The sequence below is a fragment of the Anoplophora glabripennis genome, unplaced genomic scaffold (assembly GCF_000390285.2).
Source record: "Anoplophora glabripennis isolate ALB-LARVAE unplaced genomic scaffold, Agla_2.0 scaffold924, whole genome shotgun sequence".
NCBI classification, from domain to species: Eukaryota; Metazoa; Arthropoda; class Insecta; order Coleoptera; family Cerambycidae; genus Anoplophora; species Anoplophora glabripennis.
The window spans coordinates 66,314-94,177 of NW_019417030.1; the positions used below are offsets into that span (position 1 = coordinate 66,314).

The 27,864-nt window shown below is 30.2% G+C and overlaps 1 protein-coding gene across 3 annotated transcripts in view; it reads right to left on the reverse strand.

Moving 5' to 3' along the window:
* Positions 1 to 27,864, reverse strand: part of LOC108915004 (casein kinase I) — a 36,192-nt gene that overhangs the window by 7,874 nt on the left and 454 nt on the right. For 2 of the 3 annotated variants that reach the window (XM_018720946.1, XM_018720948.1), the window contains exons 2-4: positions 27,294 to 27,400; positions 12,578 to 13,097; positions 9,390 to 9,624 (exon numbers count right to left, since the gene is read on the reverse strand). In XM_018720946.1, the coding sequence (XP_018576462.1) occupies positions 9,390 to 9,624; positions 12,578 to 13,097; positions 27,294 to 27,400 (862 nt within the window). Of the gene's footprint in view, positions 1 to 2,821; positions 2,833 to 8,117; positions 8,130 to 9,389; positions 9,625 to 12,577; positions 13,098 to 27,293; positions 27,401 to 27,864 lie in introns of all 3 variants that reach the window. The other variant, XM_018720949.2, reaches the window with a different exon arrangement.

Sequence of the window (27,864 nt, forward strand, 5' to 3'; positions counted from 1 at the left end):
TTATCGCCCTTCTTTAATTTTAAGTGTGTTAATAAATGGAACCAAACTTAAAATTCCTACGTTACTATATGTAGGTATATAGAAGATCATCTAATTTATCCGCGTTTTCCAAAAGAGTACGACAGGAATTCCCTTCAAACGTTTCACCATGATAACTTTCTTGTGTAAGATTAAGCTTCTTTGGCCAAATAAGTGCCTTTTCTCTACCAAGGATTGGATCTAATCCGTCCCAAAATAAGTGGTTGACGAATCCTTGCATAACATGCAATTCTGGAATGATGCACTTTTTTATCACACAAACATCATTATTTTCTTCTAACAATGGTAAATTTATAGTGCTATGGCACTGCTTAGCTCTTTTTAAAAGTGCAAAGAAGGGCGATAATCTCGAAAAATACGTCAAAGAATAGAAAACAATTTTTGAATCTACCGACTTTCAAAAACCTTAAAAGTTCATGTAACAGTAGAGCATCTTACGCACTGCCTGGAATATCTAAATGGAGATGGACTTGGTATCTGGTCTGAGCAGGCAGGAGAATCTATTCATAAGGAATTTTTAAAACATTGGAATAGAAGAAAAGTTAAATCAATAAATAATTCAACATATTTACCAAAATTGAAAAAAGCAGTTGTATCTTTTTCATCTTTAAATATTTAAGTTATTCAACCAAAAATAGTAATATAGTGTTATATGTATTATATGTCTTATGTATAAGTATATAAACTTGGAAAAAACATGTTTATTAAATTTACAATTTTATATTCAATAATTACTACTAAAGGTTTACGCTGAATTATGATTTTCATACATTTATTTAAATTTTTCCATTAACTACTTGCTTATGTAAACATGTATATATATGTATGTATATGGGTGGGTAAGTGACTATGTGTGTGCCTAGTTATATACATATTATATTATATACTTACATATTTACCCATATATATATAATTTTTATATTATTCTCATACGATCAATTATCACTGTTACTATGTTTTTACATTTTTTACAAAAAAAAGCTTAAAATGATCTAATCAGATTTTAAAAACTATCGATTCTGCATGTATTTATAAGTAGCAAACCCCCTGCATAAGCAGTTTTTCTCGACATTTTCGTTTGAATAAAATTTGCTTCCTGCACACCGTGTGGTTACGATTTTGATGATTTTTTTTTAAATCAATATAGTAACCTTTTTTTTTAATTTCATTAGTAATGTTTTTTCTCTAAACTGCATATTTACAGTTATATTGGAAAATGTGAGTAAAAATAAGTAATTTTTGCGTATTTTGTACTTTTTGATTTTTGCTGCAAATATGTAGTAGAACTTTTTTACCTAGCACTAACTTATATTTTCATTGTACATATTATCTTCGAACGATTTTTACTAATATCTAGAGATGTGCCGCGGACATGTCAGCTGGACATGTCGTGAAAAGTGGACATGTCCTAAAGACACTTCACAATTGAAAAGTTGTATGCGCATGCGCGGAATTATTTGTTGCATTCATAATTCCCGCAAAAAATTTTTGAGGTTGGTACATGTAAATGTAAAGATATTTGGCCATTTTCTTGGTAATTGTTCAATTGTTTTATATTTCATTATTTTTAGCAAAGTTAACGATTAGTAAATAGTAATCGGTTGATTCTTAATTTAATATTTAATACACAAATAGTGTATAAATGAAGTATGACGCCAAAATCAACAGTTTGGTTATATTTTTCTGAAATGAGTAAAAATCATTATAAATGTAAATTCTACTTAAAAACTATTTTTAAGAATTCCAGTAGGATGGAAAAACAATTTCACATAATTTTATGTTTTATATTAGACATAAATGAGGCGTTCTAATGAAAAATTAATCAAAAATATAATAAACAATAAATAACATTTAATAACACATATTCATTAGAATAAATTGCTTTGTGTACCCTCAAGAAGACCTGTGAAAACATGACGTCTCTCATAGGTGCCCTATTTAGATTCAAGGTCAAAAGTACTTTTATTGACATGTCCGTAACACACTTTTCTGAAAAGTGCCCATCTCTACTAATATCTAATCTACGTAAAGTAATAGACACATCTGGAAGGTTTTGGGCTTAATCATCCTGGGCTATTACATATTTCTATGTCACTTCAAGAAAAATCAATGACAGGAGTTGTAATAAACCTGTCACAAAGATTATTTTTTAGTTACTAAAGGGACAAATATTTTCTTTCGATCAAACTCTCAAGTTTCTTATAAATACTGCCAGTATATTATTAGTTTTATAGTTCTTGCAACTGCGGAAGAGTTTAATTACATTTAATGTTTCTTATTTTTAGATAAAATTACAATTTTTAATTTAACCCTCATTGTACCTTGCTGAAAAAATTACGGGGTATAGTAAGTACATTTGTACCACAACTGAAAATGGCGTTACAAGTAATATTTACTGATATAATTAAATTTTTATTAACATTGTCATTATTACCATGATTATCATTGTTGTTATTATTACCATTGTTATCATCATCTTCATCATCATCTTTATGATCACTACCATCATAATCATCATCATCATCATCATCATCATTCCCAACATTATTATCTCTTTCTCACAATGTCTACTGATGCATCATTCTGGACGGACGAGTGCCAAGTCAGAAGTATCTTGGTTTAGAAAAAATCTTGTAAATAACAAAAATAATGGGCATGTCACATATTTTTTATATTTGTTTACTCAATTAGTACTGGAAAACTTAAACCTAGTTATTTTCCAAATCAGGTTTTGATGTAGTATTGCCCACCTTGCTTCATTTATTTAACCCGTTTTCCGAACCTGTCTGTCAACTGTTACATTAGCAAGTCTAAAGTAAAGCATTTAAAATTTGTGTATTTTTAACAAATTTTTGGATAGATCTTGTATATACTCGTATATGTAAAGGAGACAGGATATAAAAGAACTAGTATACAGTGTCCCAAAATTAGGGGGCAATATTTCTATGGGGTGTTCTATGTCGAAAAAAATTACTTTTTCTTTATATAAACGTGGGTCCAAAAATTCTTCCTAAGGAAGTTATAGCCACTAAAGGGGCCAATCTGATGATGTTTTTTTCTAAATAACTCTGAAACCAGTTGAGATAAATTTATAAAATATGGTAACCAACTTAACTCTTACATGCTCAGTCCGCTACTAAAACGAAATTTACAAATTTTCATCACATACGTTCCAACATTGGGGGGAGGGGGGGTAAAATTTACCATAACTTTTTTACGCTTTGACTTTTTTGACTTTTGACTGAAAAGTATGAAATTTCAGTTTTTTAGTAAAAAATGGTACTCTTGGTTCATATTGGTAGAACGTTCCATTTTTGTGTAAAATCTATTAAAAAATAATGTTACATGTGTTAATCACCGAAAATCGAAATTTTCAATATTTTTTATCATCGCAGGTTTTGAATAACAAACATGCGTTTGGCGTCATTTGCATTTGCAGTTCAGTTATTTACTCTTTGCGAAGTGTTATCAGTAGAAAATGCAATATTTTACCAATGTAGAGCTAGCAGATATTCATAATACTCATTTCCGGTCAGACGAAAATCCACGGGCAATACGGCGCACAAATCTTCAAAATAGGTTAGAATAAATGACAGGAATTTTAGGGGACCAGCTACTTGGACCAATTCAGTTTCCCGTTTGTCTGAATGCAGAAGGATACTTAAGGATGTTCGATACATCTCTTGCGGGGCAGGCGGCGCGGGAGGGAAGCCTATGCTTATATACGGTAGTTTCGTTGTAGTACCAACCTTACATAAACTAATTTGAGCGAACTAAATATAATATAAACAAATGAAATTTATACAACACATATTAGCTTGCATATATTTTTCGTGTTTAATGCACGGCAATTTACTTTTTATTTGAATACAAGTGTCTATTTATTCATTAAGAGCTTGTAAAATTATGGATGAATTCTGGCAACATTGGCATGGCGTGGTGGTAAAAGTTGGGTTAACTGTCATTACTGTCAACTTTGCGTGTATTCCGTAAACATGAAGGAACAACGAAGGTACAAAGGAAAAGTAATGACTGAAAAGTAATATAAAATGAGTGTAAAACAGAATGTGGATTGATGAGAAAAAAGTAAAATGTGCAAACCGAGAATCCATATGATAACTATCAAGAAGTTCAGTGTATGATAGTGAGACGTCGCCTTGTCAAATGGAAGATTATGACAGAACATCTATACTGTCAGTTTTGTAAAGAGATGTTTTCAATATCTGTTTCAAATTGCTAGTATATTGCATTAGATCATGAAAAATTTATTTAATATTCATTATTACTACATATGTTTTCGACTGGAATAATTTTATAGTCTATAATCGAGCTATTCAAATATAGCGCGTCAGTCGAAGCGTTAAATACAGCAGACAGTGTTGCCGTATTTCCTTTCATTAGATCAGATGTTAGATCAAATTTGTCAAAACGTTATATATTCATTCCATTATCTCAATAATTACATTGTAAGTGCATATTTTTATTGTTTTAAAATGTTTAGTAATATTTAATTCCTTAATTACAATGTTATTTTTCCAATCCTAACCATTTTTAAGAGCAATATTAACGTTTGATTAAAGTTTTTTCCCCAACTCCCATAAGAGCCTGTGCATAAGAGCATAATTTTTAATACCATTTTTCAAAAAAACTACATTGGCAATTGATCTGATATTTTTACACGAGGCAATTTGCATATTCATTAACAGATTTCAATTGCTTTGTAAACTTTCTTACCATCTTTTTTTTCGGTATCGAACTTCCTTAAACTTTCTGCAAAATGATGTAAGAGAACTATTGGATGATACAACGTTAAACGTACGGTTAACAATACACTATCAACAAGATGGGGCACCACCTCACGTTAGCCATAATATCATAAATTGGTTAAACGATCAATTTCCTGGCAGGTGGATAGGTAGAGGTGATCCCATTCCGTGGCCACCTCGGTCTCTAGACCTAAATCCTCTAGATTACTTTCTGTGAGATAGGATGAAGGCTGTAGTTTATGATGCTACAGAAATAAATTCTTTGAAAGAATTACAGCAGATGATTCATTTATTTGGCTGAAAATCAAATCACAACAAATAATTTTTAATTTTTGAGTTCACCTCGGGCAATTCGACGTTGAGCTGAAAAATGTATTCAGCAAAATGGAAATCTGTTTGAGCATTTGCTATAAAAATTACTATTGATATAAAAATAACTTTTATTAATAGTGTGGTTTTCAATTATTGTTATTAGTTTATTTTATTTAATAATTCCTCATTTCAATGGTTTTTTTACTTTGTCAAATAATAATTTACTAAAAATAATAAATTTCTATGAAAATAACAATTCACCAAAAGTAAATAACTGAACTGTCAATGCAAATAACGTCAAACATATTTTGGTTATTCAAAACCTGCGACGATAAAAAATATTGAAAATTATTATTTTTAAACGGATTTTACACAAAAATGGAACATTCTACCAATATGAACCAAGAGTACAGTATAATCTCTATAATCCGGCACTTCACTACACCGGCACGTCCAGTAATCCGGCGTTATTTTTTTCGTGCTTGTTTACTATTCTTGAAGAATACAGTTTATACAGTTATAGTTTAACTGAAAGATTATTTTACAGAAACATAAAAACACTACAATATACATATATTGTACACAACTATATGTATGTATCTATGTACCAATCTCTTTGTTAATAAATAATTAAAAGTAACGTTTTTCAATTTAATACTGTTTACATATACATTTTCCATTAATCCGAATTTTCCAGTACTCCGGCACTCTTAGGTTTTTAATGGTGCCGGATCAGTGAGATTGTACTGTACTTTTTTTTACTAAAAAACTGAAATTTCATACTTTTCAGTCAAGTCAAAAAAGTCAACGCATAAAAAAGTTATGGTAAATTTTACCCCCCTCCCCCCAGTGTTGGAACGTATGTGATGAAAATTTGTAAATTTCGTTTTAGTGGTGGACTGAGCAGGTAAGAGTTAAGGTAGTTACCAAATTTTATAAATTTATCTCAACTGGTTTCGGAGTTATTTACAAAAAACCATCATCAGAGTGGTGGCTATATTCTTCTTTGAATATTGAAGTATACTTCCAATATCCACTAACTGCTGATTGATTCTAATGAATGTGCATTTCATAGCCAACTTTTGAATTTTCGATGATTTTAAATAACAGCTACAGTACATATTAGTTATTCGTGTTTTTGTTGAAAACGACAAAGTTTTTTCAAAACTAACAAAAGAAAAGTTTTGGATTTAAATTCCCCATAAAATAAAGTAATAATTTTTTAAGTCCCTTTAAAATGCTTCAATGAACTTGAACTACACACCGTCTGCCAAATTTGGTTTTTCTAAGTGCAAGTATAACTGAGATATTGACTTTTTTCGAAATTTGTAACCCCACTTTGAAGGCCTATTACTTCTCAGGGGAGGGTGCAGCTTAGTATAAAGGTAAGTTGCATTTTTTGGGGTAGAGTTATTTATTAAATAAAACTCTTTTTAGTGTGGTTGAAATACCCCATAAAATAAAAAGAGTAACTGAAAATACCACAGACAAATAATTACAAAGAATACGTACTCTTATTCGATAATTGCGTTGCTTTTTTCATTGACAGAGAATCTTGGTTTTGTCAATGTTGATACTGATAATATGTCATGAACTGAGGAACTGTATCTAGGATATAACACTGAAACCTACTGGAATTACTTGTGACAAAGTCATGATTCCTTTAACTGTATACAGAGACCTCGAATGATGGTCTTTCTCAAATCGCTTGGCAACTAACTTATACCTACCATTATTTTTATAAGTAGAACCACCTCCTAAATTTTTTGCTCATCATTTATGGATGCCCTTTATGTTTTCAATCGTTATGTAAAAAAAATATTATGTTTACTACTCATATTTTGGTAGCAATTTGTAGGATTTAAGTATAAAATGCAGACTAGCGACATGAATTAATAAAAGGACGACTTCAAACAGGTATTATGAGGAGTACAAAACACACAATTTTTGTAGATACTAATTAACAATAAATAAAAACTAGCAAATTTAAAGATATATAGCAAAAGGTCCAACTAGAAGGTACCATTAGTAAGGTACGATGAGGGTTAAAATTTTAATAATTGCCATCATTTGAGGACACTAAAATAAATTTGTAAGTATTATATAAATAAGGTATATTTATAAATTCACTTCGATAATACAGCATATAATGTATAAACTATTTTGACTTAGGGGTGACAGAGATGATTTGATTTTTTGAAGTCTGGACTTCTATTCATAAATTTCATAATTTTATTTAGATTTAATAAGGTACTTAAGGAAGAAAAAACTATAATTCTTTTCTGCATTCTATATTAATTAAAAATTATCACTGAGTACCTACATTATAAAAGGTTGGCGTTTCTTGGTAAAAACCAAGTGATGATGGAGTCATGGTTTCATAATGTTAAGCAAATTTTTAATACGAAGGAATATTTTTTTGTCAAAATACATGTAACAAATTATAAGACAAATCATTATAATGGTGATTATGTCAGTTGTTAGGATATATATAATTAATTTGCCGTTCCCGTCAACATCCTTTACGATTTGAAACTGGCACCTTTAAAATTAAATTTGCTGCAACAATATTTTCACGTAAAGGGTGTCCCAAAATTCACACAAGAAGTAATTTTGATAGAAAACACTGGTTTTTGATTAAAAATTGCAAGAATCAATAAAAAAATTAGTATTGATTCATAAAGTATATAGAATAGGGTTAGGGTGGAATAGCATATCTGGTAAATGGCCTCCACAGTTTTGCTGGCAGACGCACTTTTTTGTCGAAATTTTCCATGACTGTTTTGCATAAATGCAAATTTCTTCCTTCAAGGTGTGGTTGGTCCTGTGTTTGCTGGCATAAACCTTAGGCTTCAAAAAAATCCCAAAGAAAGAAGTCCAATGGCATTAAGTCACATGATGTGGGAGGCCAATTCTGATCACCAAAATGGGAAATTACACGATCAGGAAATGACTCGTGCAGTAATTGAATTGTTTCTCGGGCTGTTTCGCATGTGGCACCATCTTTTGAAACTACATCCATATCTTGCAATTTAGGTACAAAGAACTGGATTATCATGTTGCAATAGACAACATCATTAAGTGTTATTGCCCGACTAGCTGTATTTTCGAAGAAGAATGGTTCGATGATGCCTCTACCCCAAAATCCGCACCAACCAGCGACGCGTTGTGGATGTATTTGTTTCTCAACAATCACTCGTAGATTTTCTGAACCCCAAATGCCACAATCAGGATTAAAATGAGCCTCATGGCTGAATATGAATCTGTTCCATTTAATGAACTCTCTTCGCTCTGTGCCTCAGTAGGCTTCAGTTCTTAAGTCAATTGGACTATGTAAGCATGAAAATGCAAATCTTTCGTGAGAATACGTTGTAGAGAGCTTCTCGAGTGTCCAATTCTTGACCATGATGACGAATTGATGTACGTGGACTCTCAGCAACACTGCTTCGATGTTTTATGTTATATATGACTTTTTGAAGAACAGGCAGAGGGATTAAGATCACTAATTTACGCGGTATCCCTAAGTTTTTCAGTTAATGTCTTAATCATTATTCCGATCATAGTTTGTACAAAAATTGAGAACTGTTGTAGCTGCCGAATCTTCATTATTTGTAAAATATTGTCCAACAACGTAAAGTGTACTTCTTTCATGCAGCGCTCCATTTTTAATAACATTGCACTGTCAGCTGTCACATTGTCTTTTTTTTGTTGGGAACACTTTGCCGCACAAATGGCGCCAAATTCAAATGTTGCATGAATTTTGGGACACCCAATATTTATTGTATATTTTACAATAAATAAATAAATAAATAAATCAGTAATCTAATAAAATAAGTTTCTTAAATAATTACTGCATACTAAAAAATATGTAAGACAGAAATTGAGCTTTTTGTCCTATAAAAAAATATTGACACAAAGCAGTATTTGATTGAAATTTAAGAAACTAATTTGTTGCCGCTAGGGAGAGTATATCTTCCAAAATCAACTAATGTTTGTTTTATTACCTTCCGCAAAAATATTTACAAAAAAAAATAGTTTCATCCATATTTTTAGACGCCCATGGAAGGGAGGTATAAAAATGCTAAATTATTGTTACATTTATTAAATGCACTTTTCATAGCTAATTTACAAACTAATACATTTTCCTGTGCATAAAATTATACAAAATAATAGTTTTCAACTTAATTTCATTTCTCTGCGTACACTCACAATATTAAAGATAAAGATATACAATTCCGTTAAAAAAAATAATTCACAGGAATAACTACTTACCTGGTTGCTGAGCTATTGCTTGTGATGTCTGCGGCTGGGTAGAAGCACCGACGGCTCCGCCGGTAGCTGCTGCCTTTTGCTTCAACATGGTCCAGTCGAATGTGTAATCGTATTGGTGATTAAGTGTGCGGAACAGAATACGGAACAGCTGTCGAAGATACATGTAATCGGGAGCTTCTTCAAACCGCAGGCCGCGGCAGTAGTTCAGGTACATGGAAAACTCTGCAGGGAAACCCTAAAAATGGAAAAAAAAAAGATATTTGAAAATAAGGAACACAAATAAATAAGTTCAGGGCCTTAGCTGAGAGGGGTTAGGATAGGTTGTGTTCTGAAACTTCTAAAATGTGAACCTTTGTGTATGTTCAATATGACAACATATACAGGCTGTCTCCTAAAAAACGCCGCAAGCCATAACTACGTCATTTATAGTCCGATTTTAAAAAACATAAAATTATATGAAATGGCTCTAAATACATTATATAGAGTGAGCCTATTTGGGTGTATTTATTATTATTTTTTTTTAAAAAGCAATAGTCAACTTTTTTTTCAAATGGCAATATGTTTTTTTTTTATTTATTATTGTGCAGAAATCTATTCCGAATTCAACAATGTATTATAAAGTCTACTTTTGTGAAATATGTATTACAGAAAAAGCATGAAAATATTAGTCGACACCGCATTATTATCGTCCGGTTGCTTAATTGACAACAAACATATTTTGACTAATCATGTATGCCTGGAAAACAAAAAATAATACAACAAAGCAAGTAAACATCATTTTAGCGTTCGTGTCCCAGTTTTTTACACATTATACTCTTTCTGTGTCATTTACAGTAGTTTATTTATTGAAATAAGCTCACCAGTGCGAAATATGAGTAATAATCAATTGACGGACATGATTCAAGTATACTTTCGGTGTAATAAAAATCATGGTGCAGGAGTCCACCTTTACAGAGAACTATTTCCTTACAGAGAAGGTCCAGAACCACGCAGATTTGTAAGACTTGAAGAAAATTTGAGAAACTATGGTCCTTTTAAGAAACCAAAGCGAGAAGAACTCCAATTTAATGAAAACATCGAGTTCAATGTTCCTAGTGTTGAAGAAAACCCAAGAACTTCCATTCGGGACATTTCTAATAATAATAGATCATCAAAGAGCCATACATTCCTCAAAAGGGAAGAGGACAGCTACAATGTGTTTCTTTAGTTGTTTTGTTTGTTGTTCTTCATTTAATATGTTTTGTGTTTAATTAATGTTATTTCGTGTTGAACTTCATATACATCGTTGGATTCAGAAAATGAATCTGCACAATAATAAATAACAAAAAAACTATATTGCCATTTGAAAAAAAAGTTGACTATCGCTTAAAAAAAAAATAGTAAATCAGCTCTAATAATATGTACAAAATTTTTAATACATGTATGTACTCTGTTTACTTACAAATTTATACAATGATTCTCAGCATTTCTGTAACCTAAAAATGTTGTCTAGATTGCACTTTGTAACATAGTATATAGAGTGTCACGAAATTAATGCAATAAAATTTGGTCACATGTTGTTAAAACCAATTTAGGGGACCTGTATTTTTTATTTTTACCAAGTGGCCCCCTCTTTCGAAGTTACAGCCCCCTGAAATCCGCCCCTAACAATAATCTTTTTTAAAAGCAAAAAAAAAAAACTCTATTTTTTTAGGTTATGCCCAGCTACGATTTCCATTAAAAAAAAATATAACTGGGTCATAACTCCGGAATCTTAAGACCTACTAAAAATCTAATACCGGCATTCAATTCTACGCCAAAGAATTAGTCTTGAGCAGTTTTCACTTTAACTCTACCTTATTTAACAGCTGAGATACAGACATGTTCAAAAGTGTCACAATAACGAGAAACGCCCTGTAACTCAGAAACAAATGAAGATAGCAAATTTCTGATTTGACAGTCGAGTTTGCCATGAAAATTGAACTTGACAACATGGTGTCAGATTTATCATATCTTTAGTAGTTTCTGAGATACCCTGAAATCCCACCGAAAATGGACCAGCCTCTACACATTTCCTAAAAACCTACTTTTTCTAGTTAGTTTCATTTTTTCTTTTCTCTAGTGTTTAACTGTTTTAATCAATACCTGACACATTACTGCAATAAATACCTTTACCTACGACCACTACTGTAAATACTTAAAAACACACCGTCTGCGATCAATGTAAAATTCCTATTACGTACGGTAAAAAAATCGCACAGTTTTCCTAGCAACCGCCTAGCAACGGCCAATACAATACTGTTTGTATTGACCGTTGCTAGGCGGTTGCTAGGAAAACTGTACGATTTTTTTACCAAGCTGTGCGTTTTTTTTACCGTACGACGTAATAGGAATCTTCATTGATCGCAGACGATGTGTTTTTAAGTATTTAAAGTAGTGGTCGTAGGCAAAGTATAGTACGTAATACGTGGTGTAATGCAATTACTCACTCATAGAATTACGCACTCGTGCGTAACTTTTCCATTCGTGCGTAAAATGCTTTTTACAACACTTATTACGTAACTATATCACCAAAATCACTAATATACTGTTTTGGCACAAGCTATTTTTTCAATTTAAAACTTACTCAATAGAATTATGATTTACAACATTTTTATTTTCTTATCACGACAAAGTTTTAAAGTACTTCAAATATATAAGTTCGATTATCTGATGGTAGATGAATTATATAGGAAAAAACTATATTATCTAAATTACAATTGCATCGGTAGATTTTGTAAATATAATAGTTTTACTTGGAATTTTCAATAAATTGAACACTTCAATACATCAGTATAATGAAAGGGATTAGGTACAGGTATTTATTTATAGTTATCAACAATTAAGTACTTTTGTTTTAAAATATAATTGAAAACAGAGATGACAGTTACCTACTTTTTTTTTAGTAGAACTCCATTTTCTATTTAATTCAATGAATTTATGTTATTAAATATGGATAGAAAACTGTATGACAAAAAATTATAAAGCTACATAAAAAGAAACCAAAAGGCACCTCTACCCAATACTCTACTCTACTGGATAAAATAATTAATGGTTAATTCTTTCGAAGATATACTAAAACGTTTATATTATCTAGATGTCATTTTTCAAAGGAGATTAATGGATCGAGGGGTCACCAATCAAAACTTTAAAAAAAAAGTTGTTCTTACCTTGCAAAGTACTTCGACTGGTGTGGACATTTTCTTCTCACTTATCTTTTCATATTTTTGCTTCTTTGTGGCTGCTTTTAGACCCTGCCAGGGTAAACAACCCCTGTTAAAATACATTAATACATATCCTAAGGATTCCATATCATCTCTGCGGGACTGTTCTATGCCGAGATGAGCATTGATGGAGGCGTATCGGGCTGTGCCAGTTAAGTTTTTATCTTCACGATACCCAATGTGCATTCTAGTTCGGGCGTCCCTGAATTTTTTCGCTAAACCAAAATCTATGAGGAAAAGTTTATTGCAATGGCGGCCTATGCCCATGAGAAAATTATCCGGTTTTATATCGCGGTGGATGAATGACTTGCAGTGGACATACTCAATGCGGCCGATCATCTGGTCTGCCAGCATTAAAACTGTTTTTATAGTGAACCTGCGTGAACAAAAGTTGAACAAGTCCTCAAGCGATGGACCCAGCAGATCCATGACGAGAACATTATGATCTTTTTCTTGGCCATAATATCTGGAATGAGAAAAATTTATTAATTTTCCACGAAATGTCACAATACAAGGAGAATTTACTAAATAACTGAGTAAAAAAAATTTGAAATTTATGAACTAGCTATGTGTTAGCTCAAATATCGCATATAATTAATTGCTCAAGCACATTCATTTATTGCTTATTATGTATCCATAAAATATGAATCAATTTTGCATATGAAAAAATATATCCTTATTTTACTAACATTTTCTTATGTTGCACCTAACCGACCTTACTTTCTAATTGCATCATTCAGACCATCTGTCTGGTAACTCCCACTTCCCTAAGGAAAGGAATTTTGGTGGGCATACTGACGTATTTGGATTGGTTTACCTGAGCAAAATTAATGTAATGTAGACACTAATTTCACTGACATTTGCTCAATTTCATCCATTTGAACATTTGAATGTTTAAATAGGTAGATTATTTATGCAAAGTTTTACAATAATCAATTCATGAAGAAATATTCAGATTGTCTACCCAGAGATATACACTTTCTTTTGCAGGAACAGTAAATTATATAACGAAAACCATTTGTCTCGCTATTTGTTACTGTTTTTCATGATTTAATGTACTTGATGTATATCATTATTAAGTAAACGATTTATTCTTTTTGATAAATCAATTTACATTGTTCTATCATGCAAATGACTGTTTGTTATAGTTATTCAAACTGATAAAAGGAAATAAATACATTACTTCAGTAAATACTGACATTTATATTAAGATTAGATTAGGTAGACTGTACATTTTTTTTTCATTTTGATTAATTTTATAATATCCATTTTCTATTAAAATGAAAAATATTTGAGGGACCTGCATCAAATGTATTTATATTATTGTTGGCTTTAACTACCCCAACATATTTTTAATTATTATTGATTGATCTTGCAAATCGTAAATTGCTCATGTCAAAGTGAAATTTGCTTATTAGAGAAAATCAAAATATATTAATTACAATAATTTAAATTTTTGTAGATACCTACTTGTCTCAGTTATTACCAAGAAAATTTCCAAATACAATTTAGAAAATTTAAAATAACACAGTTTTTAACAAAAACTGCCCGCTCTTAACATACTTCTCTTGTTTTAAATAAGTGCAACTATTTTTTAAATTAAAAGCCCTAATTCTTTTTGTGCAAGGACTTGCATACGTACCTATCTTGATTTAGTTAAAACATATTGTAAATGTCTAATAAATGTTAAGATATAAGTAAACTTTCACATGATTCATAGGATTATCTAAGATGAATCATCGTGAACAATTTCTCCCTTAAAATTGTTTTATACTTGATATAATATACAGTATTTTAAATCAAGTTGTCAAGATTACTAATTTTGACGCTATTGGAAGCACAAAATTAGTTTGTTTTCTCAGTATTGTGTATTGTATATATTAATAGAAATAGAATACAAATTTTCAAGATTACATAAATTAAATAAAGTTTGATGCATCTGGGCAATTAAAATATTCCATAAGTCATAAGTGTGTTGTGTTAGAAAGACTTTCATTTGTTAGATTATCAACTTACTTTCTTATAACGTTTTCTAATGGTCATTATCTTCTTTATCATTAGAGGCAAACTCTCCAAACCTTGTATAATTATAATGTCGACAAAATATCAAAACAGACTTTTCTGTTTAAAAAATCTATAATTTTCGCAAAGAACTATGCCCAGTTTGGGCTCCAAGAGAGCAGTTATGAAACAATGAACAACGAACCCTTTAAGATCTATGAAGAAATTAGTTTCAATAGACTACTTGAAGTCTCGTTCCACGCAATAGCTCGACTTCTGAGTCTTGGGCTACAAACTATATAGAAGAGATGTTTTTGCAGTTTAGGGGATTAAATCGACCGAAATATCGAGTTTTTAAATTTTCCGGATTTTCCATTCGTCATGTTGAATTTTGCAAAGTCCGAGGCCAGATTCGTAATCAGCGACCAAAAAACCCCATAGAACCGTCGATTAGACGTCAGGACACTTGAATGTTTAAAATAACTGATGTCTGTTAGTGGTACGGCATAGTTTGGAGAGCCGTAATTATCAGACTCATCTTCCAAAGGTGGGTCAATTTTTTATGCTCGCTCAATGTTTTACAATTTGGGCCAAGTTTCATTGCTGTTCTCTTGGGGCCCATTTCCATAAGCCACTGGGCACGATTGTTTTCAAACAATGTTGAAATGAAGGTCTAATGATTCTCTTGATGTTTTTACCTAATATTATCAATGTAGTAAAACAATTTTAATTGAGTGTAATAAAATAGCTTTACAAGATAAAAGTAAAAAAAAAAGAAAGATGAGTCTTTATCAAAAGAATTTATTTCATGGAAACGCTTTTGTAAAATAAAATCTGTGTAAGTTTAAATGTACAAAAATGTAAATGTTTTAAGGTGCTAATAAATATGTGGTGTCTCCTATTGATAAACGACTATAAATACAGTGGCTGATTTTATCTCTAGAAGTCAATAATAAAATTAAAATGTTTGACCATATCCCAAAATTGAAGACAATCGGCATTATTTTTTGATATTAATAACTTTTAATAAAATTTTCACCTATACTACATACAAAAAATGTAATTTAGGTACCTAATTTAAAAAAAACGGTAATTTCGTTAAAATAGAAAATAAAAAAGGTTTTCCTCTTTTTAACTCCGTTCGTGATCATACTCTGAAAGTTGTCAATGGCAATGCATAACTTTCTTTTCTTTTACAAGCATTTTATTTTCATGTCAGTTATAATAATTACAAGTCAGAAGAGAAGTTTAACAGAAATTCCTAGAATTTGATAAATATTGCTTATTAATACCGTAAAACTTGAACGAGGACAGAGATACATGACGCGCATAAAACATGAAAAAATGCACGTAGAAGACTCGAATTTTAAACTCTGGTGCTCGGTTATAACCTCATAATTTTTAAACATTCAGATTATAATGTTTGTAGTGACCATAGACACATCTTTTAAAAGGCAATATCCACACCTATTAGAAAACATCGAAAAAAACAAAAAATTAATAAAATGGACATCTACTACTAAAAAATATTCAACAATTATCAGCAAATCCTAATCGACATAAGTGTGAAATCTATTCGTATATCGCCCTCTACTGACTGAATAGTATCTAGCAAAGACATAAGAAAAACAAGTTTCTGAACAGATGTTCAATTATTGTCCATTAACAACTGCTATATCTAATGTTATGTTTCGATTTGTTAAGATTAATACCTAGTTGAACACCAAACTTGTTTAATGTAACTGGGCCAGAGGAGTGTTTGTGTTTCAAATACATATATTTTCAAGCGTAGTCCAGTTCATTTTGACATAAAAGGTCGATCCTTTATGAGTAATGCATGCATTTTCATTGCATTTTAAAATATATGTTTCCAGTTTTTTTACCACTTACCAACCACCCGCAACGCTTTTATATCAATTTACTTTTCCAAGATACTTGAGTGAACTTTTAGCTAACACGGTAAAGACGTTTACATGTATGTTATAAAACTACAATTTTTTTGTTGTTTTTCATGCCACTAATGTTTAATATTATATTGTTGTTCTTGAGTTATTCGCTTCTGTAAATTTAATTCAACAATTTCCAGAATCGAACGACAAAATTTTAATTTACGTTCTTGTAACTGTATAGGGGCCGTATTTTGGGCACTGTCCAAAATAAATCGGCGTTATAAATATCGACTAACAAAATTCATATGGACATAATACGCTTTTTTTAACTTTATATGTTTCCTCGTGACTGCATCTGAAATATGTAAATACTTCTCTATAAAAAAGCATCAGTCGCTTTTATCAAAATTCTAAGTAGAACTTGTTAACTGTCTACTTATAATAAAGTAAATAAATAATACTTTTATTTAATACATATTTCATTGGTGTTAATCAAAATATTAAATCGGTGGAACGTTAGGTTAATTTTTTACTAGAAGTTTCAGAATCAGAAACAACCACCATATTCTGTACTTCTGCCACTCCTTATGCAGTGTTGCGTAGAAAGAAATGAGAACTTTATTTTATTTGTTCTTTTTTCCACAATACATACAATATAAAAAAATACTAAATGCGCGTTTCTAAAATCAATTGTTTTGTGATTACACCTTATCAATTTTTGTAAATTCTATTCTGTGGACGAGAGCTCAACATTATTTTTTCAATAGACGTTTATTATATTATTAAAATTAATTGAGCATTAAACAACGTGGCGATTAAATTATTCTACATTCTTACTTTCAAGGACCGGCTAACGGAATTCATTTTAACATTACAGTAGGCAGTACTTTGAATCACTCTAACAGCAATTTTTTCATTAAAACGATTTTAACATCAAGGACTGCAACATCTTACAATGTGCAGATGAATGTATTGTGGACGTGAGGTAGCGCTGCATGGTTGACTTGTGTCTTGGGTTTAGTGACCTTCTCGGACTCACGAATAGCCAGGCAAAATTACACGTGAACTACTTCGTAGCTACAGCGTTGATGGATGTTTATCTGATTCAAGGTTTGGGCAAAATAATTGGATACTTCCATGAAATAGAAAACTGAACAATTATATCAAGCGGATAAATTAATTAGCGTCACTTTATTTATTTAAAGTTTTTTTTTAACTAGTAGGTATCGACATTGAGAAAAAATTTCGTAATTAATCGGAAAAAATTGATAAAAGTATAGTAATTATCGCACGGAAACTATAAGGTACAAGTACAAAGTACGTTGTATTATAAACAGATTTCAAATCGGATTCTACGATATCTATTTGTAAATATAAACAAATGCTTTTCATCGACAGGAAGCCATTAGAAACTCATTTACTGTGTGCCCATATTGTAAAACACAGTTCGATTAAATATTTTGTAAAACTATAAACATTATTTACCTATTTCGTGGCAATATGATTGAATCGAAAGATTTAATAACTAGTGAAAATGATCGATTTTGATTTTGGATTCAATAATCTCAACTTATCAGTGTTTCTCTGAACTTTTCGCTGTCATTTTGATTTTAACCAAGACTGCTGTATTATACGAGAAAATCGTAGTTTTATTGTCAATAGTTAATAATGTCCTACACTACAATTTGAATACCGTCTCCGGTATTGCCATGAAGATGATGGAGGTCAATTTGAACAAAGTCGAAAACTTTTTTTTTGCACAAAATGTAATTAATAAATTTAATAGTAATTAATGATAATAACAAATAAATTCTACTTTTTCATATACTGTATCACAATTTTACTGTTTTAGTTACCAGCGTAAAAATTCCATGAAATTTAGTACTCTGGGGTTTTACGGGATGTGGAACACTTTTACGAATATTAATTTGTCAGATTATCGGAAAAATATTGTTAATACATTTTCTTGAAAAGTTATTTGGAAAAAAATCAGAAGTAGGCTATGAACTGCTAAACAGGTCATTGCGCAGTTCAGTCGAATTATGCGAGTCTTCTCGGTGGTTTGAATATATAAGTAAATTCATCTCAATAAAGGAACTTCAAAATTTAAAACAGTGCAATCTCTATTAAGTGGACATCGTCGTCCACTGATTTTGTTTCTTTATAAATGTGTCATACAAATCCATTTATTCTTGTAAAAAGAAAAAAAAACAAAAAATGGCCAACATAAATATGCTTACACACATAAATCTCACTCGTTTGCCGAGAAAAAACTGTCTTATCAACGTTTGACGTGTTTTTCCGTTTTATATATTGTTTTCAAAATGCACTCCATACCCTCCAAAAGATCTTATTTCACACTGATTGTCAACATCATCTACCATTTCCGTTGGTTCTTCATCTTCACATTCTATTTAATTTTCGTTGGAAAGATGAGGAAGAGAACTTTCTAATGTTCATCCTCTACCACATCGAACTTCCTCATGCTTCATCAATCTATTAATTACTACAACTTTTGACAATGGCAGTTCTGACATCACTTTTGCTTTCTTAAAACAGTCTTTAATGGTGATAGAAGAAACTTCTTCCCACAAGCATTTGATAAAATACAATGTTTGTAATAGATTTAGCGATTTAGCCATCGTAAATATTTGCAATGAATTCATTTTTGCCAAGATATCCTATCAATGATCGGTAATTAATTTTGAAGTACCTTTGTCGAGACGTTGGCAAAACGCAGTAGTATTCGGCGGTAAGAAAACTACCTTGACAGGTCTGTTTCTGCAGCACTTAACGACTGATTTGAAACTATCAGAGATAATTGATCAATTGATTCGTGACTTTAGACTCGCTGAAAGTACGTAACACCTTAAGTGGGTGAGTATATGTATATGACAATTTGAAAATTGTTTGAAACTGCTGCCGAAACAAACATTATTCTGGAGTTAAGATTCTACGGGCGACAAGCATCTATTTTTTGGTCAAATAACAAACTGCTCATTATATCAGCTATCATCCAGACTTTCCTATTTGAAAACCAATTTACAGGTGTACAATGTAGATTGGATATGTACAAGGTCTAGCTGCTATACCAATAACGGCAAGTTTTTCTTTCTCACTGGCTTTATTTACCGAGGGGCGATCCGCTGATGTAATCTTCGTACGTTTGCCCTGGAATCTTTACGTAATCGTTTCTGAAATCTTTGCAACTCGGTGTAATTAAGACGTTTTAATAATTATCTTTTTGAAATTTTGTAATCATCTAAGAATCTCTTTGAAATTGAAATCTATGAAATTTTATCTGTAATCTACGTAATCTTATCTGTAATCTATATAATCTATCTATAATCTACGTAATCTTATCTGTAATCTATGTAATCTTATCTGTAATCCTCGCTGTAATCTATGTAATCAGCTAATGAATTTCGTCGATGTAGTCGTTATACAACGCCCCCCCCCCCACCTCAATTTCCAAAGGATGCCACAGAAACCTAGACAGAAACCTATATGGTGTGATTGGTGTGTTCCGAAGGGCAATCCGCTAAGGAAAAAACATACGAAGATTAAAAAATTTCTGAAATATCTTGTAATGTATCTGCAGATTTCAATATCAATTCAAGAAAGATTGCAAATTTCATATAAATAATCAAGATTACAATATCTTTCAACAGATTACAAAACGTTTCAGGAGATTTCAGAGTTATTTATGATTATTTAAGATTTCAATAGGATTATTAGAAATTAAAAGAAGATTTCAAAATTTGTTAATATGGTTTCAAGGAATACGGGAAGATTGCAATAAGTTTTGAATGTCCATTTGACAAAAATAATTGAATTAACTTCAACTGTCATTCATTTCATTCATTAACAGTAGTACTTTGATTAAGAATTTCCAGTATCAGGCATTTTTTGGGCAAAAATTGTAACATTCTGATTAAGTTTTTGTTCGAGTTCGAATGAACGTTAAAAACTTTTTGTCATGACAAAAATGATAATGCTATTTTGAAAGTAGGTAAGTATATATTTTTATTGAAAGATAAAAATATAATAATCCAATAAACTAATAAAAAAAAAATAGAATTATTATTTGGGAAAGTATTTTCCCAAAAACTAAAGAATAAAAAATATATTAAGCTTTTATTAATACTTGCATGTAATACTTTACTTGTGTGTATTACGTGTTTAAAAAAGACGGGACAATATTTAAGGGAGTGATCACCCAGCAAACTCTTCGTTACCGATCTACAGAATATGAAATTTCATTAAAAAACAGTTAAAATTAAATTTCTCCAAAACGCACATTTATTATTACCTACTACAAACAACAGTACCTACCACATTTCAAAAATCAATCAAATTTGATAATTTGAATTTCTTTGATCAATAATTTGAATTTCTAAATTAAAACAACATTGGTTTTAGGTGCGCAATAAAATGATTTTTATTTTTTTACTCAATAACTGTGCGTCGTACGGTGCGTATAATCTGAGGAAAGCTTTCTTTTTCTTTTTCATAAATGAACAAGGAATTAAAAAAATTTATTTTTAGCTATTGACAGGCCTAAAATTTCATTATAATATCTCAAGCAGTTTTGGAGAAATTTAATTTTTACTGTTTTTTTAATGAAATTTCAACACTGTAGATCGGTAACGAAGCGTTTGCGGACGTATGTTTATAGGAACTTTTTTTTATAAAATGACCTGGGCAATCGCCCCCTTAAATTGCCGCGTCTTTGTTAAGTACGCTGTATACAGGTAAAGTATTAAATACAAGTGTTAATAAAAGCTTAATATATTTCTTATTATTTATTTTTAGGGAAAATGTTTATTTTATTTCTATTTTTTTTATTTTTATTAGTTTATTGGATTATTATATTTTTATCTTTCAATAAAAATATATACTTACCTACTTTCAAAATGGCGTTATCATTTTTGTCATAACAAAAAGTTTTTAACGGTCATTCGAACAAAAACTTAATCAAAATGTTACAATTTTTGCGTAAAAATGATATTGGAAATTCTTAATCAAAGTACTACTGTTAATGAATGAAATGAATGACAGTTGAAGTTAATTCAATTATTTTTGTTCAAATGGACATTCAAAACTTATTGTAATCTTCCCGTATAGAAACCATATTAAGAAATTTTGAAATCTTCTTTTAATTTCTAATAATCCTATTGGAATCTTAAATAATCAATGAAATCTACTAAAATAACTGAAATCTCCTGAAATGTTTTGTAATCTGTTGAAAGATATTGTAATCTTGATTATTTATATGAAATTTGTAATTTTTTTTTAATTGATATTGAAATCTGCAGATACATTACAAGAGATTTCAGAAATTTTGTAATCTTCGTACGTTTTTTCCTTAGCGGATCGCCCCTCAATATTTACTAAGTGCTAAATAGTTAGGCTAGATGGGCGTTCTTTGGCCATCTGTGCACTTTTCATATTTGAGGGTGTGTTTTATTATGTAACCCATGAAAAAATAATACGTTTTCATCAGGTTATAAATGTTCTTTGCTTCATAATTTCATACTATTGACGGAAGTTTGTTTGCGAAACTTGCAACATCTTCTGCATTGACACTTGCAACCTCACCTAAAATTGGTTTAACACTAATATTGTTTCGAATCCTAAATTTTTCCAACCATCCAGCAGAAGCGCTGAAACCGAGGCTGGAACTTTCGTAGTCCAAACTTTAGGCAACTTTTATAGCTTTTGCTCGGACTGCAATGCCCGATAGAGTAATGTATTTATTTCACGTCTTAAATAAACACTCATAGTACAACTTGTCTATGTTGAGACCCTGACCCTGAGGTTTTTAAAAAACACCCTTTCTCCTTCTTCGTAATACCATCCGTCTGTTTTTTCAATATTAAATCGAATGACCAAATTACACACGCTGAGTTTTCTGTATTATAAATTTCAATAATGTTTCCTAGGCGCCAGTAGCATAGGTAATTTCACTGCAGCCGATAATGTTTAATACTTAGCTAAGACTGAATAAGAATTTTTTTTTGATGAAGTACGGACTCTTGCAAAAAATTATGCACGTATCCAAGTCATGGGCCACTATACATAACGATGCCGAATAATAAAACACAAACTCTTTGCTGTTTGTCATTATCATACTACAAGAGAAATAAAACAAATCGTCTATAATGTGTTTCACCGACATGCAAACAAAAAACTCGTGCTGCTGCATCCAGTTATATCATATCGTATATCCGTGTCTGTTTATTGGAGTGTTCGCTCGATAGACAAACATTTTAAAGGAATTATTACGATATTACATTGGATCCCGTAAAATTGTTCGTTCAAAAGACGTGGTCGTTTATGTCTGTTAATAGAGATTTCATTGTATTTACAGATTGCTGCGGTGGAGACTGAATGAATAACAGCTTAAACTGTGTGCACACTTGTAACAGAATATCGTAGTAAATAAACCTCCTGTAAGTTGAACACTCGTATAAACACTATTGTGTAAACGGAACTTACAGGACGAGATTTGGTACAAAGTTCAGTTATAAGTGTGCACACAGCTTTACCGTTCATATCACCTAAAGGTACGGTTTTTTAAGAATTCTGTTGGCGTTCATCGCCAGCTTTCACTGTAAGCAATGACGTTGTTGCAAGTAGGATTGCCAAACGTTTGAATTTCGGTGGAAGTCAACGGTTTGAGCTAATTTTTCAGCAATTGCCCTGCATTCTGTTTTGACTTCTTGCAGGACACCAAATGCCCTTAATTTTACACCTTTGTATATTTTCCCAAATCAAACTATATTTTTTCACAGTCCGATCGATCTTGCGTAGATGACGTTTCTATGCTTGCATTTAACTTAAAAAAAGTTTCGCTTATAATATTATCTATAATATATAATATATGACTAGAATCTTTTTGTATTCTTGTTTAGTTTGTTATGTTATGTAACCCATAGAACACTTTTTTTTTATTTATATTGTTTTGTTTTTTTGTTTATTGCCTATTTTGTGGCAGATTAATAGTAAATCAAATAGTTACCAACATTGGCCGTGAAAGAAACACAGTTGGATGTTTCATATTATTTTTTGCAGCTTACGGGATATATTCTATACGATATGAATTGAAAAATCTCGGAATGCAGTTTTTAGTTGTAAGTAACGGAATCTAGATTATAGTTAATTTTTCCGAATATCTAATCTACAGATTAATTATTAATTGATTGATGTGTTCCATGGTCACATAATACATCGGCACGTGTCTCTTTAAAGCTTCATAATTCGTGTATTCTAAGAATTATCTTAAAATTATTTTAAATATTCAAAACGAATTACTGAATAAAACAAAATCAGATTTAATGATCATTTTGCGTCAACTTTTTTCTGCGACTTTCCTAAAATAGAAACAATAATCATTTTTCTACAACCTATTTGTAAAATTGACAAGTCTTAACATACATTCAATTACTTTCAAATTTGGAATGAAATATAATGCTGCCAAAATGTTTCTACTGCATTATATTTAGTAGGAACAACATATTAGGAAAGCTTGACCGAAATGTCGGACGACGCCATTAGTTTGGCAACAAAATGAATATATATAGTTGTTCCTCGAAATGAAAGTTATTTTAAATTAATGAATTGAAATTTGTATAGGGATCATCTACGACTGTAAAAATCATAATACCTAACAGAAAATATGCATTAACGCCCCTGCTATAATTTATGATGATAAATGAAAATTTGTGTACCTATTTATTGTGACGGTTGCTATTAGTATAAATTACTACTGGTTTGGTTGATATTAAACTTTTAGTCATTTGCCCAATTTACGCGAATCACAATAAATCCTTCCCGCCTTTTTCTAACATGGATATCTGTCTGTATATTTGAATCAGTTCATATTTCTTTGAAATACGGGGTTATTGTTTTCAAATTTCATTGGACTACCCGATTCATTTCACGTAGATATATTAACGTATGCGTACTCTATGCTATTTCTAATGGAATATTGCCATAAATTAGCTAGAATCGATTAATCTTGTTCTAGTATTTAATTGTCAAACGGCAGTCTATATCCTTCTATTCAATTCTGAATTTTATTATGAATTTACTAGTAAACTCAGGATAACGTAAAACCGCAAGGTTAAAATCTAAAAATAAAACTCAACTAAAAGGATTTTCTCTGGAGAATATATTATACTCACGGTTCTCAATAAATACGTCAAATACCTACGAATTCTATTAGAATTAATATCACTGCATGTATGCATTGTTTTATTTTAAGCGGGCGTTAAAGTTTGTTTAAATCCTTTTGTATTTTAAATAATATTTTATCAGACGTCTAGAGAAAGTTTATTCGAAACTCGATTTGAAATGTGCAACCTAGACCAGTTCTACTATAAATAAATTTATATTTTCTAGGATTTATAAAAACTCCTCAATCCTTACTGTTGCAACTGTACATAAAGAACACGAAAATATGTTGATTCCGATTATATTTTTAATTTTTAGGCTAAATATTCTGTATAATTTCTATGAAGCAACGAAGAGAAAGGGACTACGCCCATGGTTGGTTTGATATTCTTTGTCTTTAGATATAGTATATAGCACCACAATCATAAAAAATCGGAGAGGCAAACCATGGCTAAAATATGGACATTAAAATATTTAATTCCATAATTAATTATTCAAGTATTACCCAAATAAAAGAGACATGGGTGAGGGGGATATGACGCATGTGCGTGCCAATTTTACAAATTTTTTATTAATCGAAATGTGACATTATTTTATGCTCCTTAGCTTGGACTAGTACAATTTATTTACTTAATAATTATTCTATTTGTGGCAGAAAAAGTCTGAATTGTTTGTATATAATATTGCCCTTTTTGTCAATATCAATTCAGAATAAATGAATAAAAATAAAACAAAAAAGTTAAAATATTCCAACAACTGTTATATTGTTAAATTTATAATTATTGTACATCTAAAAATTTTATACCGACTTTAATTTTAAAACAATTTTAATTGGTAAGCAAATATATAAAACATGTTTTTACTCATAAAATGAATTCATGTTTCACGCGTGTACTAAATTAATGTCAAATTTGTACCTTTTTTAAATCATAAAAGCAAAAATCAGTGAGTAAATAATTACTTTACAGTAATTTTGCCTTTTGTATTTTATCTGCCATATAAGAATAATTTTGAAAAAAAAACAAAACATTTAATGGAAGTAAAAATGACACTTAAGCAGCAATTTAATAGTAAAGAATAGTAAAATAAAAATTACATCTTACTGTTATGATACAGTTAAAACAATAGCAGTTCCTTTAAATACTTCTATCTCAAGTTGCTACAAATTTAATTATTTATACTTTTACGGCAACAGTAACATTTTGATAAACACCTACTCTGTTTATGGTTAAATTAGAAAAATATAAATAAAGTATAATCATGATGGAAGTTTATAAAATACATAGCAAAAAGTGTGCATTATTTATCTAACTAAGCATTCGAGGAAAATAATCCATATTTATTTTGAAAGTACACATCATTTAACAAAACTTAAAATTACAATGACTACACATATCAAGTAAATATTTGGTTAGTTATTTATTTAAAAAGAAAAGTCTTAGGTACTCGTTTAGCAAGTCTGGTTTTTTAAAATTTGAAAAAATATTTATGTGAGCATTCAAGTGAGAACATAAAGGGTCAATTTAAGTTAATGCGTTTGATATACTAAAACTGATGAATAACAATTTACTGTTTTAATAATGTACACAGAATTGGTTTACAAAATGCAAATTAGAGGTGACATGCTACTTTCTAAATCTACACGTTTTTTATTTAGAATAAAGAATAGTATATTGAAATTATAGCTAAACAATATACCTAGTTAGAAATATGTAACTCATATTATTTGAAGAAAATAAACTGGTTGACCGTTTTAGTTTTTCATGATTTTAAAGAATATCCTTTGTCACTTACAGTCAAATAAATGTATTAAAAGAATTAATTTTCATCTGAATTTTTCACTTAATTTTAATCTATGTTGTGTAAAAATAACTTGGATGGTATTTTTTGTATAATTTCAATAATTTGAGAACTGAGTTACATCTAATATATTAACATTTAGATAAAATTATAATGTATGTGGCTAAAATATTAATTTTGATTAGGTAAATAACATTATTTTAACGGTTACCAATAAAATCCGAATATAAATTGAGAAGCTCTATTTCTATTTTTATTCTACCAATTTATTCACTAAATTTTTATTACCACCTTATATTCTCTTAAAAATCATTACTTTGAATTTGAGCAAATAATGTTCCTATATAGGTAGGTATCCTATAAATGTAAGAAAGTTTGATTACTTACTTTAAAATACAAATTGATCATTAAGGACATCATAAGTAACAAACTAGTATATAAAACTGTAAGTAGAAGCATTGTGCTATTTTAACCAAATATCCAATAATAATTTAAAGTTATATCACTATATAAAATAAAATATACTCTAATTAACGTATAAATCGAGGTATGAATATTTAAAGCAGCTGAAAATAGTCAGCTTTTATGTAGGCTCCACCTGACAAGGTCGATTTTGCCTAAACTTTAGTAGCAAGAAATGTAAATAACGGTGAACAATACAACTTTAATGTCAATTTCACTTTTGACCTTCAATAAACACCATTAATATTTTCATAAAACCTGCATAAATATAAGAAATATTCACACGAATTGAATATTTATACATTATATAAGATTAATTTTAAGTAACGTACCTGATATGTGGTATTCCTATGCCACCATGAAGAATTTTATATAATTTACTTTCATATAAAAGTTGAGGATGTCTTGCCCTAATTGATTCCAGTTTTACAGCTACTTCCTGTTAACGATAAAAAAACAGTAGGTAAATTACAAGATTTTTTGAAAATATTTTGCACATTTTTGTGACGTTTTGATTTAAATGTTCATAATTGGGAATATAAATAATCTTTATGGTATTGTTCTGAATAATTTCAGAGATTTTCTGTGAAAGATAAACTGTCGTTACTATACTTGTAGTTGTAATAAAAATAGGTAATATAGAACACAAAAAATAAATGCAAATAACTAAAGATTTTCCAAGGGAATATACGTATGTTATATAGTTATGTACATACAGAAGAAAAACTTAAAATTGTGAAATGTGTTGTAAGTTATAAAGATCTTAAATATCCTATGTTGTAACCTACTTTCAAAATATTAGAAAATGAATGGGTTTTCAATCCAGAAATGGATATAAAATAATTTTGCACATAAAATTGTTTTGTAACATCGCAATTTTAATAATAATCTGGGATTGTCACT